Raw genomic sequence first — 14,579 nt, forward strand, 5'->3', positions numbered from 1 at the left:
CGACCATCCAGACGGGAGAACGTTCAGGACAGGAGGATAACGATGGCTGGCGTCGGGGGAGCGGGCGCGCCACGCAGGCGCAGCGAATACTGGGGCGACCGCTTTGCAATTGTATCCAAAAAACGCGATAGGGGCGGATCGATAAGATTGACAGCGAGGGAAACTTTGGAAGAATCGCGGCCGACGCACAAGAAGAGCCAGACGCGGTCCTCTAGCCTCGCAGTTCCTCGTCGGCCTCTCCTCGGGACCGTTTCCCCTGGCTTTGTTCGTTCTCCACGCCCCATTCGAGGCAACGAGTCCAGAGTGAATTATCGGAACAAAGTGGGAAACCAATCCAAGGCGAGAAACTTCTCCGCGTGCAGGAGAGTTCGAATCAGTCCGCGAAGGCCTTCGGCTGAAGAGCAACGAAGATGTGAAAAGCGTCAGATCATTTAAGAACAACAACAGCAGCCACAGCGCTCGGCGGCATCGCCAGCGCGCGTCTCGACGGCTAAGTGAGCAGAACGAAGTCGCTTCAAAACCGATTTCTCGCTAGGTCTTGGTCGGTCGGAGCGATGCGCTCGGCGTGAATTTATTTTAAAGTCGCGGATTCAATCATGGGTTGAGGAGGAAGCGTTTAGGAGAGAGGAACGATCGGGAGTGGCTTTTGAAAAAGCTTGCCATTCCGCCGCAGATGAGCGTCTATCCAAGGCACCCTGAGCCACTGTCGATTCGCTCTTCCCCGTGCTCCCCGATCGGCGGTAGAATTCATCTCTCGCATGGTGTGAACTTGAACATTCCATGAAGTGAATTCGACCTATACTGCAGGCTCGAGTAGAATTATTGGAGATTCTCTGACCAGTGGGAAAGCGAGAAATCAGCTGAGTTTTCACCATGGCCTGAACCCCTCGCTCTCCCAGCCGGGGCGATTGCGCCGGGGGCCACCGGAGACGAGGACAGCATTCGGTCAAGAGGATTCGTCGAGAAACGTCAGGAGATCACAGTGGGTGTAGACGATCGTCGATAGCGATAATCTGCATCATCGAATAGCGTAGCGAAACTTCGCGCCCCGATCGAGGCGGTATCGGTTCGATTTGGGGATAAAGTCGAACCTCGGGATGTTCTCTGGTGCAGTTCTATACTGTCGCCGATATCAGCGTCGGACACCGAGCGGCTGATTGTGCGAAATCCATATCCCGAGAACTTGAGATAAAAGCGGGAACGAGAATCGGAAGCAGAGGATTCGGGCGGTGCTTTCCCAGCCGCGGTGTTTTTTTTTTGAGCGAAGAGGAGACAACCCCATGTCGGGATGTGTCTGGGCCGAAAAGATCAATGCCCGATGTGATATCTCGGAAGCATTCGGGGAGGAGCGCGCGTCGTCTGGTTCGACGCTATCGACAGTTCTTGGTTTGGCATCTTGTTCCTTTTCGCTTTTTGACATGAAAGCTACCGAATGCAAACGGAAGCCGTCAGTGAGCCGGCGCACAGAGAAGAAAAATGTTATTAACTTCGGTAAAAAACAATGGAGACTTCCGTCGAAGTGCATCGCTACGACTTGTACGCTCGACGTCCGCCTCGCGCATTTGCAAAATAAGCCCCACAAGAAGCACCGCCGCAACCTTCGTCGTCGTTCCCGCAGCAAGCACCCGCAATGCATACACAATGCACGACCGAGTTGGAAAGAAGGAAGAAAAGAAGAAAGAAAGAACAGCACTACCGAGGCCGCCGAGTATAAGGAGGCAACATCCGATGGGACCTCAGACGGACTCGCTGAGGGGTCTGACACGGACGATCTGGGCGGGAGGGGAAGCGATGCTGGAAGGAGTCTCGCAATCCTCGTTCGCTGCCCCCGCACCAAGAAAAGTCAGAAGATAGCGCGCTAACGCCACAGGGGGAAAAGGAACGTGCGGCGCAATCTGCAGTCACTCGCGTCCCAGGAGACAAAGACAACGTTTCCCCACACACTTACTACCTCCCCACCCGAGGGAGCCTATGGATTTTCCCTCCCCACCTCCCCGCTCGCGAGGTGGTTGCTTGCTCGCTCGTTCGGTCGCCTTTAGGGTCTTTAAATTGCTCCTAAAGTGGCCTATTACGTCGAGTCCTCGAATTCTATTGTCCCGTCTTCCCACCTCGAGAGCTGCAGTCGTCAGATCTCAACATTTCCCCCGCCCCTCCACACGAGCGGTTCTCGTCGATTCCGAAAAATATAGAGAAGCATCGGAGAGGTTTGAATCCTGAGGAAAAACGCTCGAATAACGGAGTTACTCACTGTGAACGGATAGACGAACGACTTTACTGAGGACAGGACTGACGCCGTTGGCAGCTTGACAGAGGTAATATCCTGAGTCGGAGTTTTTTGCACTTTGTATGATAAGTGTCCCGTTCTCGTATACATGCGAATGAGAAGAGCTCTGTATGGCTTTGTAGTCGCCGGCTGGATCGTCTCCTGAAACAATAAACGCATTGAGTGAACTCCTGATGCGGTACGCGGAGAGCGATGGGAATCTTATTTCGGCATCAAAACAGAGCCCATCGAAGCCTTTCCCCACCAATCGCTATCGAGCCCTCCCGCGAACAATGGCCCGAACCGGGCACTCGCATAAGGAGAAAAGTTTCCCCAATGGATTAAGCCCGAGGTCCTGAGGAGTTCTGCGCGGCCATTAAGGCCGCGGATCGTTCACAATCGACCAATTATTGAGATCAGATGATTTTTCGGAAGTCCACTCGAGAAAATCAGACAGCATCTCGCGAGGGATTCTATCGGATCGCAACTCGGGTTCGGAATCACTTTGAAGTTCCCGGAGCTCCCGACTCGTTCGCCGCGCCGGGAGAGAGAAATTCGGGGCCATTCACAGGCTTATGGTCGCGTCGTCGATGAGGTTCGAGAGGAACAACAATCCGATCGGTCTTGATATTTATGTGATATTTCGCCATTTTCCGCTACGCTGAGCATCGGTGTTGGCGGACGCTGTCCGGCGGACGGTCGGTCGGTCGGCTGGACCGCCGCCGAACGGGCTTGGTCTCCGTGGAAAGCCAAGGTTCGGTGGACGCGACGAAGAAGCTTTACTTAATGTCCTGGACATCGAGGCAGACGATGGACGAGTCACATGCGCCACACGCTCATTACCAATGAGCCATGTCGCGCGTAACGTCCTTAATAGGCAGATTCGATAAGCCCTCTCATCTGACTAACTCAGTTCCGGAGCTCATGCGACGCCTACTTCCAGGTAGAAGGGACGAGCTGACTCAGGGACACCGAGATGAACATCACTAGCGGAATATCGACGAGCGAAAGTCGCGTTGAGAGTTTCTTGATGTCCCGCAAGACTCCGTGACGTATCGCTCCGGAAGCTGCGACGCATTCCAACAGAGGTCTTATGTTGCACTCGTTGAAGACGCCGCCCCGATGGGACATACAGGTTCCCGTGGAAAATCCGATGCACCGAACAGGAGAGCGAGGCCGCGGCCATCGCTCCAACGACGGAGGAAGCTCCTCGGACGGGTTCAGGGCTGGCATCCGGAGGCTCGTCAGTTTTCGCGGATTTCGCGTCGAATCATCAATTCCCGGATCGGGATACGGACTTCGAAAGAGACCGAGAGGACTCTCGGGATAAGAAAACGGGGCCGTACACGGGCCCGATCTGTGAATTCTCCCTCCCCCCCTCTGCGTGATGATGCGATGAGTTCGTCGCTCACTTCTAGGAAACATTTTCTTTCGGTTTGTTGCCTAGGCTTTTGTCGCCTGCTTTCCAGGGCTCGCATTCCGTCCCCGGCCGTCGGGGCCATTAGGACACATCTCATCGTAGCGTCGCTTTATTCGCCGCTATCTGGCCTCGACCGACCCAAGACGATGCGGCGCTGAGTGAGCTTCACCGCCTCAGACCGAGCCCTTCACTCGCTGTTGTTCTCCCCAGCCAGGATGCCCAAGTAGAATCGTTGCTGAAATATAATTATGGTGCGTTTGTCGGTTATGGTAGGTTGTGGCAATTGCAGCGAATACTGTTATTTGGCCCGCGTGACAAACTCGAGGGCAGACCATGGAGAAAGACGTCGACAGCTGGACACGTTGGCTCCTTGCGACGTTCTGTACTCTCCGGATACAGTGGGGATCCTCTCGCCGAAGAGACCATCGCATGATCATCCGGTTCTCCGATCCCAGTCTCCCAGGAACCTCTCCCAACCGCCCACGTCCGATTTCCATGCTCCCAATCGTCGACGTTCCTCGCGAGATGTCTCGTCGACTCCAACAGGATTCCCTGCGAGGACCCTTGAGAGGGTTCTGGATTATGCTCAGCGTCTTCGGACCCACCGGAAGATGTCTTGCGAAGAGAGCCCATTCATTGGGTCGATGGATCCCTCGGTGAGCGAATTTCTCCAGGAGTCAGCACGCGAGAGCAGCGATTGTTGTCGTCGGCTTCGGTACGCATATTTTCGCTCGAGCTTCTGCCTGTCGAGCCCTTGCCTCTTTCAGCATCACTTCCGTGGCATGACTTCTCTTCGCCTGATTCGCGTGCTCGCGTAATCGTGCATGCACGCCGCGGCACGATTACACAATTGAATTTGTTCGTTCGCTCGTTCGTCGTTCCCCCATCTATATGTCGTCTGTCCCTCCGTCCATGAGCTGGTAGTAGGTTCATCTTTTCATGTGAGTGTGTTACTGCTGCGCGCGGAGCGTCTACTTATGTCGGTTGCTTGCTGTTGCTGCTCCGGTGTAATCTCGGCAGTCGCCAGTTGTGCGCGCTCATATCTCTACCCCGGCACGACTTGTGTGCGTCTCGCAGCCGGCAGTATCTTCCCTCTCTGGTTGTATCTATAACTGCCGCCGCCGCCGTAGCTTTTGCCGCTGCTGCTGCCGGCTCGATAGCCGGCCGGCGGACTGGTGTATCTTCGTAGCCTCACCGCGCTCCAACGGAAAAGCCACATAGCTCCGATGGAAAAAGAGCCAACAATAAAGATGAAAACCCAAGACACGACGACAGGAAGAGCGAGACGGGGAGAAACAGGACAAAGGCGCTCGGTATGATGAGGCGACGCGACAGCAAGGAATGCCTGGAGAAAAACCGGGGCAGAAGGGAGTCACGGACCGTCAGACACCGTTTCTTCTGTGTGACGTCACTTTTGAATACATATATTGGAGGAATTTTTCACTCGAGATTCTCGTTCGGAGAGCTGAGTCGATACCACCGACACCAACGCCTGTCTTGCGTGACGAAAGCAGAAAAAAGACGCGTGACGCTCACGACATAAACCATGCGTACCGATCGTATGGGTTCGGAAACGAGCGAAAGTGAGAAGCTTCGGCAGCCCCGGTGTCGGGGAGACCCTTTGCGAGGCCTTACTGTTGGTCCCCCCCGAAGAATTCTTTCGGAAATAAAGGAATCCGGAGAAATGGGCGTTCGTTCTAAGAAGTTTCTCCCTATTCATGCTTTCTTCCGTAGAAACAAAACCCCGACAAGGTCTGATGTGAAAAATGGCGGAGAGTGGTTCGACGAGCGAGAGAAAGAAGAATAGACGGCTTGTTGTTCTGGAAGCCAACGATGTGAACACAGGGGAAGATATCCATTCTTCTTGAAGAGAGAGTGCAATTCTCGTGTGCATCGTTATATAAATATATATTTCGCGTCTTTCCAACTTTCCTCTAGAGCTATGTACGTCCCGGTCCCCTCCTCCTGGCTCCTTGTGCCGCTTCCCCCGACCAACAAGCCGAATGCCCACGAAGGAGCCACATATCGCCTCATCGTTTCTCTGTTTTCCGTTTCTCCTCTTGGAGCTATATTGGTTTCGTCTGATTCATATAAATCACCTCCGGATTCGCTGAACAACCTGCTCCTTTTGTTTCTTCTTCCGTTTCTTTTTGCAATGCAGTTCCCCCATCCCTCTTTCTGCCCTCGCTTCCTAAGAATTTCCCCTCTACATGGTGGTATCCGTTTTCCCGCCTTCCGCTTTCCGCCGTCTTCTCACCGGGCTCCGCGAAATCCATGCCCTTGTGAGTATGCTCTCCCACACGACTTCCTCTCTGGTACTCCTCTCCGCACCGTATATACCTCGAATCCCCATCCGACCCAGAGGTTTTGCGTTTCATCCTTTTTCCGCCCCGGAGTTGCTTCTCCAGTCGACACATAAAACCACAAGAAGGTCTACCCTCCCGACAGCCGCAGCAGCGAACCAGACCCACTGTTACCAGCTTTCATTCGCGACGCATTCGGACGGAAGAGTCGCGGCCGGGGGGAGGGGGGGTGCTCGGCCAAACCGGATTCCTATTGCCCACAAACGGAAGGAGAATGTGAGGCTGAAATGAAAAGGAGGGACTCTGGTCCGGTGGGGGGCGAACGCGAGTATTAATAGTCGCAGCTCGTCCAGTGCCGTACGTGGGTGGACGGGCTGAGTGCTTGGGTGGGTGGGGTTGTCCGCATGGCTGTGTTCCTGCCCTATGACCACTCTTGGCCGAATTTTTGCTGGTTCGAGCCGGGCTGGCCCAAACCGAGTTTTTGTTCCTTCGTCGCCTCTCCTATCGGCGCGATACTTGCACCTCGTAGTGGTGCACCCCAGTGGCGTCCCGAAGGCTGTAAGCCCACCCGGGATCGCGGCGGGTCGATAGCACGTTTGGAGACAGTTGTTAGTGTATTGTTGACAGGCAGACATACATACCTTGCGATCTCGTCCATCTTATCTTGGGTTGAGGAAATCCATCAGCTTGGCAGTCGAGAAAAGCGGTGGTTCCTTTGACAACCGGTGTATCCTGAGGTTCCACCCTCCAAGACGGCGGCACATGAATCACCATTGTTTCCGTGAAACGAACTACCCCGGCGTCATTGCGTGCCTCACACGTGTAGTTTCCCTTGTGATGCGGTTGCAATTCATTGAAGATCAGCGTCGACGAGAACTCCGTCACGTTCAGAATCGTGACGCCGTTCGTTGAGGCGAGCCTGTGAGCGACAAGACGTTGTTTTCTTATACAGCGACTACTGTGAGTTGGGGCAACGTTGGCGTTGTCTCTGTCTCTCTCGCTATGATGTTCCTACAATTTTTTTTCCACATCAGCTCTTCACTCACTTCTGCTCGTCTTTGTACCATCGGATGTGGATTGGCGAGTCGCCTTTCGAGACGGTGCACAGCACGTTATATCGCTGGCCCTGATGAAGACTCGAAGGGAAGCTGAACGGAACGAGAACGGGTTTGACCAGAACCCGGATGAACACTCCGTTCGAGGCCCACTGACCCTGCGAGTTCTTGGCTGTACAGGTGTAGCGGCCTTCGTCTGTAGCTCGCTCGACGTCGTGAACCATCAATGTTCCGTTGGGGAAAAGTTTCTGTCGGTGGTTGTATGGCAGCCTTATGCCCTCTGAAACGGGAAACAAAACAGCTCTGATGAACGGGACGGTTCTCGGAGCGGGGCTGGGACTAATAATTCGTACTTCTGAGATCTGATAGCCGCGGAATCATTCCCGATCTCCTGGAGATATGCTCGATACCGTAGCTGTTCTACGGGAAGGCGTCACTACCTTGTTGTGATATCAATTCTCTTCTTTCCCTCCCGCCTTCCCCCCGCACGCGAGGTACCACGCAGGCCATGGCCCGAAGAGTCCACGACGGCATTCGTACGAACGGAAGTGGAAGCATGGGGCCGAACACCACTATCGGTCCCCAGAGGGTTTCTGCGCGGCTTTCGGAGGAAGGAGCGAGCCCCTGGGTTTGAACCAGGGACCTCTCGCACGAGGCAGCGGTGCCCGGTGCGATTCGCTCTCAACAATCGTCTATCCGTTGACTTGAGCAATTCGAACTTATAGTCAACTTGCTAAGCAAGTATTTCACAGAGATGACCTAGGGAACGGTTTCGCGTTCGAAATGGGGCCCAGAGGTTCTGCATTTCTAGGCTCGCAGTTAAGACGCCGGAGAGTGTCGAACAGAACCTGGATCGCAACGCAGGTCGCATGCTTTGTGGTGACTGGTCGGAGATGATACGGCTTCGGGCGAATATCTCGCGAGACAGTGGCACAAATGATGGCGTCTCGGTGTTGCTTTAGATGTCGGTGGGGCTGAGATAAGAACCCTGTTACAAACAATAGCGTCACAATTGACTCGCTGCAGCTGCTCGTTCCTTCCGATGGCACGCGGCGACGATAACGGCGTCTGCCTGTCTGCCTAGGAGCGGGACATCCGCGTTTCTTCCGTAGCGCGACGGAACAAGGTGGTCTGTCTCTCGATTTCCACCATCGCTCCATTTCTCAGGAATCCAATCCTGAACTTTTCGGATACTTGAACGATCGGGGAATGACAATTTCCAGACGGATCCCCGGAGCCGAGAATTAACCTCATTTCCATAGTGACCCTCAAAACAGCTTCCCAGGCATATTTGACACGGAGCACGAGACTTTCGAACTCTCATCGTCTCGCGCGACTCGAACAGGAAGTCGGGGGGGACGCGAGGAAATTCAACGAAACTTTCTGCGGGAGATGGGGGACAGTCGCTGATCCTCCGGATGGTTGTCGCCTCATGAAAACATGACCTTTCTTTGAGGGCCAATTTTCATGTTCGCTCCACGACGCCGAATATTGACTCTATGCTTAGATCTTTCCAAAATCAGCTTGTACTCGTTGAAGCACACGCTTGGGGAGCGTCTTTCCGATTTCCATCTTCGTTGCTTCTGCCCGCCTCTATATTTGGGGAGGCAAGGGGGCGGGGGCGGTAGTGGTCACCATGTCCCGACGCATCCCGGTCTCCCAGTCCATCTTGAAACCTTTGTCCTCCCCGAAGACATTCCTGTTGGGACCGCTGCTGGGACCGTCATTGTCGTTGTCTCCAGGGGCAATGTATGTATAACACCATGCCTGCTATATGTCCTGCTATTAAACGAGAGCCGCACACGTATCCATTACGAAAACTTGTGGCTTGTATGGGTCTCGTCTCGCTCGGACGAACGAACTTTGAACCGCTCCCACGGCTGGTGCAACGCTCTTGCCGCCTCAAGTCTAAATCGGGATGACATCGAGAGGAATATTTATAGCAGAAGTTATTCCTCCCAGCGATCGGAGCGAGGCAGCAACGAAGCCTTCCAGATGACGGTGCCACGTCAGGATTTTAATTAAAACTTTCTAGTACCTGGCCATAAATTCGTGAATTTCCGAGACCCGAGCTCACTCATTGTAGCGGGTTGAGTAATCGAACCATTACCGTCGCATACATGTTATCATCGACACTTCCCCCGAACGAGCTTTTAATGCCTGATGCTTGAGCTGCACAGCTTCCAAAGACCCTTCGGGATCGGTCTGGTCACCCGAACGCGTCTTCCAAGGAAACACAAGTTCGGAGCCACGTACATATCATACCTACGTCGAACATAAATTTATTATAGTCTCGCTCCGAATTCCTCCAGTCAACTAGGAAATCATCACATCGATCCATTTTACGTCGAGAATCGACATTTTTATATCTCGGCTCTTGAACAGGAAATCGACATGGGGGCTCAAGCGGTTCAGAAGAGTTCACTTTCCACCTCCATAATGCCTTCGTGGGGGTACACCCCACATCGAAGCCTCTTAACCATCCTCAACATCTTCGTTCATCTCGTTGTCCTCGAGACGCTGCAATCCCGAGGGAAGAAATTCAAGCCGAGGAGACAAAGCTCGTCCTCGAACGTCTGGAGTTGCAGCCAGCGGCGGCGTCTGCGGATTATCGCGCGTCGGAATTCCAACGCGGATCTCATTATTGTTCACGGCTTTCAAAGAGATAATTAAGCGGAACATGATCCCAAGATTCCAGGGATGGCGAGTTCATGAACATCGAGGGCCCCACCGTGTCGATCCATCCTGGCTCGCCTCCCGTACACGCTCGTTTCCTTGGCTTTTCCCATCATGGCCGTCTTGTTGAACAGCAATGAGCGTCTAATCGTTCTATTTGCATAATGCTAGAGCCTGCTATTCGCAATTACTCACCAACAATCCCCCACAAGCGGGAAGAGAACACGCGTGCGTGCGCGCGATGGCCTCATACGCTCCCCGTTTCCCGACTGTGCGCGTTCGTCTTTCCCCTTCCGCGCCCTCTCGTTTCCCACTCTGCCCATGACGCGGTCCCACTTGTTGACAGAAAAATGCCCCTCGCTGTCGCGGATCTTCTCTCCCTGGCCCGGTTGCCAATCTCTGATGCTCCTCGTTTGCCCTTCAAGAGCACGCCAAGCGCACAATTACGAGAATCAGAGCGAGGACGGCACGGAGCTGCTGCAAAAAGGTGCGGTATGTCGAAGCCGCGCGGCGGGGTCGAGGGCAGACAAGCGGCCTGTTATTGAATTAGCATCTCTCCGAGCAGCGACGGGGAATCGAACAACGGCCGATTCTCGTTGGGCAATGACCGGAAAGTGGTCCCACGTCAACCATTTCTCAGCCGTGTCCACTCGCGTGAGTGCGTGCCGCCATGGGGAGAGAGCGTGCCGGCATGCTGCTGGGCTTCTGAGGCGCACGGAAAAAAGCAATGTGAGAGATTAGGGAGATCGACGGAAAAACGAGGAAATTTGTGGGCTGGTGACGAGAAGGATGGAGGGGGGTGGGACGACGTTTGGGGCATCCGCGAGACGAGAGGTCCAGCCGGACAAGTTCGCCACGAGGGCACATCACATTCGACGGGGGGAATCTGAGCGATCCCCCTTCCCCCATGTTAGTTTTTCGGTGGACAAACGCACGTCGGCCCGTGAAGAACTCGCCCGTCCCTGTTCCCCGATTTTAGCCCACTCCAGGCCCTCTCATTCGAAACTCTCCGCCGCGGCTCTCGCATCCCTCTTCCAAAGGGGTTGTGCATGCTTCCCCGTCTCGCTCCAGAGCCGAATCAGATTTCTATTTCTGAACACACCCCACCGTGTACACATGAACCCGATTCCTTGTTGGAGGCCTGTTTCTCCGACTCTCGGACACACGTGCCGAGACTGGTAAGAGGCTTGCGTGGTCAAGCAGCGGGAGCGCGCGATTGAAGAATGGTCCGGAAGAGGCTATTCCGAAACCAGGCCAATCGTGAGATTCTGTGCTTAAGGTCGGGAGCGAGACGTGGCTCACTTCAGAACAAAGGGAAAGTCGAGCTCCAGCCGGACGAGAATCGGAATGTTCTCCCGTTTCTTCCCGTTTACACTTGAACGAGTTTTTTCCAATGATATCGTCACCGAATGTTTCGCAACCGCTGCGGGCTACCCGTGTTCTTCAAGGACGCAGGACTTGTCCCCTTCCGACTCGACCCGAGCCACATTGATTCGGTGCGGAGCGTCCGCACAATCAGGCGTATATAGGTACGCAGTTTCACGAACGCAAATGAACCTGAAGACAGCTACAGAAGACGCTATGCTCCTCACCTTTTTCCCAGGTTATCGTGTCGATCGGCCAACCTCCAGCCGGACAGATGAGGACCATGGTTTCGGACGCGAGGACCGACGTGTTCTTCATCTCTCGAACAAACGGAGCTCCGTGAACGTTGAGACGTTGAGAGTGGCTAACCTCGCCTGCATCGCTCCGCGCCGTACAATGATACATTCCGCCATCTTGAGGTCGGACGGATGATATGTTTACGAAGCTGACAACGTAAGAATCCCTTGTCACATAGTCTCCGACGCGGTACCGCGCGTCTTCCGGTACGGCCGTCCCGTCTAACGTCCACGTGACCTTGAGAGAGAGAAAGACGGAAGTTCTTGAAATAACTTGAATCGATTATTTGCTCTGCGAGTTCGGGTCCTGGAATTGAAACTTCGGGGAGAGAGTTCGAGCCGTAATTCGAAAATGCTTCTTCGGAATCAGCGAGACTAGCGACCGCCCGCGAGGAATCTCCGCTAGTCCGAACCGCTGCGAAAACGGTGTTGGACACGCACTCAGTTGTTGTGCAACAGCTGCGATCAGTGAGCTCATCGACGCCCGGACAGCGAATTCGACTCGGATTGTTGCTTGCTCGGCCAGTCGCCTACTCGTATTTGACCGAATTTTATTTATGACCACCAGTAACGTAACTGTTAAGCGGAACAGCGGTGGTCCCCGACCGGAAATCGGGTTGGAAACGAGTTATGGGCGGTAATCAATAGAAAAGGAGAAAAACGGGAGCAGTACACAGAGAGGAGAAGGAAGGGGAGAGTCGCTGTATTAGGAGAGGGAGAGAGAATCGGTCTAATGGGCGAGTGGATGAAGAGCGAGCCGTTGGAGGAGAGCATCGAGAAAAGAAAAGATTTGGGTAGAGGGTCGGCTTGACGTGAAAGGGGAGGCACCCCGAACCCGGAGGGGTGTGGGGCATTTGGGGGAATCGGAGCCTCGAGAATCTCGGGACAAAAGGTCTGAGTGTTAGGAAAATCGATGCCCCTCGATCGGAACGAGAGAAAAATATTGGTCCAATGCGTGTATGTGCGTGGAAAAGCTGCCGGAAAGGAAAGAGGCGATTACCTAACAAATGGCCGTAAAAATAGTACGAGGCGGAAAAAAGGCCGTCGCAGCCACAGCTCCGTTAGCCCGAAAGGGGGGTCGAAGGCCTTACGAGGATCGCCTGATTTGGCTCGCAGCTCCAGAACAGTACTCGATGACCATCATGCCAAAGCAGAACGTGTTTCGAATACCGCTGATTCGAAGATGATGACTAGCGTGCCCTGACCCAGCGCCGTGCCGCCGGCCGCGGCCACCATACACGGATTCGTCAGCTAGCTAAGGAAGTACCATCATCTCTCTCGCAGTTCCTCCCCTCGCTCACACTCACTGCCCCACCCGCACCGGAGATCATGATGTGCTCGATTTTCCCGTCATTTCCTCTTTCCGACTCTTATAAACCGCAATCGTCTTCCAATTTCCCTCCTTTATTGCCGAAACGGCTCATTTCGATAAACGAGCCGAGTCTGAACTCTCTTTGGAAGTGGTCATCTGTCGCAATCATCGCTCGTCTCTTACTATTTGTCCCGGACCATGAAATTTCCGAGAGACTTCGTTTTTCCCACGCGGATCGTTGCGCTCACTCAGCGAGCGATCCGCGTGGGAAGCAGTCGTCTTCCAGGGGGGCTCACGATATTCAGCACGAGTTTTCGGGGCTATAATTTTTCTCCGGAAGTTCCGGAGAGATGAATCGTTGGCGGGAAGATGCGAGGAAGCTCCATCGAGCCGCGGAGATCGTCCAGTTGGCACCTCGACATCCAACCGAAGCGGGATCGCAGATCCTTTGACGCCCCGGAACCTGCTCTGAATGTAGGTGGCGGTGTCTCTTTGTGTGAGAGTGCCGGCGACGACTGTGAGAGTGTCTCTTTGTCGGTCGACAGCATCAAGCGAAAAGATCCCTCGATTCGTCGGCGGGATGTTGTGAGATGTTTTGGAGGACGAGAGGGCTCCAGCGAAAGTGTGAGACCGAAACGAAGACAAAAATGGCAGAGCCAAGCTTGGCTGCCGGATTTCTAAAGGTTCCCTCAACGAGATGACGGACTCCTGCGGGGCAACTGCAGGACTCTGGCAGGCGTCCAGGAAGGAGTATCGCGACCCGTGACGAGGTGCTGCCGTTGCGAGACTCGCAGCGTCTTTATGTGTATGACTTGAATATTTCCCCCCTCCCATGACTCGCCCCCGCCCATTCTGCTCCGCACCTTTTTCTGGGCGCCCTTATCGCGAACACCGAGAGGTGTTCAGTTTTTCGTCCGCTCCCGTAGGCGCTTCTACTCGAAGACCGTGCTCCTCGCGCCGCGTCGTTCCTCGCCATTGTCGTCGGTCGCTCGCTCGCTCGTGCGTATTTTCAGCAGCGGCTCACACCCTGCGACATTCGTCCACTCCGGTCAGGCGCACGAAAAATCATCATCACCCCGAGAGAGGAACTACGAAGGTCCTTTACGTGTCCCTAAAGCGCCTCCACGGAGAGCTCATACTCGGAGGATCCTTGGCGCGGAGCCGTGGTTCCCCTTGATAAGTCTCATACGATTCGCGTTCTCGTCGAGCAAATCGTAATCCGCGCGCTCGGCCGTTTCGAATTTGCGGAATTTGTGACCTGTCGCTTTATCCTATCCGTACGAAAAAAAAACGATCGGCACACTCGAGACGGGCGAAGAACACGCAATCAAGGCGCGAGAGTACTCGAGGAAAAAACAATAACTGTTTAAGAAAAAGTGTCTCGGGACAACGCGACTAGGGCCGCGCAACGAATGGCCTGTCAAAGGCTGAACAAGTTTAAGCGGGTGCGTGTGAAAGGGTTTTTCTCGTTATTTTCTTTTCGCGAGCGCAAGTGCTTGTTTCCCGTTTGCGACAACATTACAACAAGCAAGCATGCCGAGCGGGTTTGCAGCGCCGCGCCGGCCGCTGCGCCGCCGTCAACAAAAAGAATTTACTCCACTCACAAATCGCAACTTTCTCGCTCTTGCCTTGGCGCTCCGGGGACAGCTCTCGACCCATTGACCTCCTAGGAAGTCATTCCACCGATGAGCTGAGAAGCTCAGCGGAACAATTATTATGGAATTGGATCAAGGAAACGAGACATCCGGAAGGCACGGGATTTCTTAGACCACGATCCGCGGAAAAAACGATCCCGAGCTGTATATGATGGATTTGCCGTTCGGAGGTTTTCGACGAAACCAGATGGCCCAACCGCATTTCGGTTCGGAAAACACGGCAGAGTTTTCGAG

At 54.2% G+C, this 14,579-nt stretch overlaps 1 protein-coding gene across 1 annotated transcript in view; it reads right to left on the reverse strand.

Annotated features, from left to right (window-relative positions):
• LOC100904554 (Down syndrome cell adhesion molecule-like protein 1 homolog) overlaps positions 1-14,579 on the reverse strand; it is a 136,428-nt gene that overhangs the window by 39,565 nt on the left and 82,284 nt on the right. Inside the window, exons 9-12 of the mRNA XM_029110953.1 lie at positions 11,310-11,616; positions 7,033-7,321; positions 6,628-6,905; positions 2,249-2,425 (exon numbers count right to left, since the gene is read on the reverse strand). Coding sequence (XP_028966786.1) covers positions 2,249-2,425; positions 6,628-6,905; positions 7,033-7,321; positions 11,310-11,616 — 1,051 coding nt within the window. The remainder of the gene's footprint in view (positions 1-2,248; positions 2,426-6,627; positions 6,906-7,032; positions 7,322-11,309; positions 11,617-14,579) is intronic.

This window comes from Galendromus occidentalis, unplaced genomic scaffold, assembly GCF_000255335.2.
Source record: "Galendromus occidentalis unplaced genomic scaffold, Mocc_1.1 scf7180000077182, whole genome shotgun sequence".
NCBI classification, from domain to species: domain Eukaryota; kingdom Metazoa; phylum Arthropoda; class Arachnida; order Mesostigmata; family Phytoseiidae; genus Galendromus; species Galendromus occidentalis.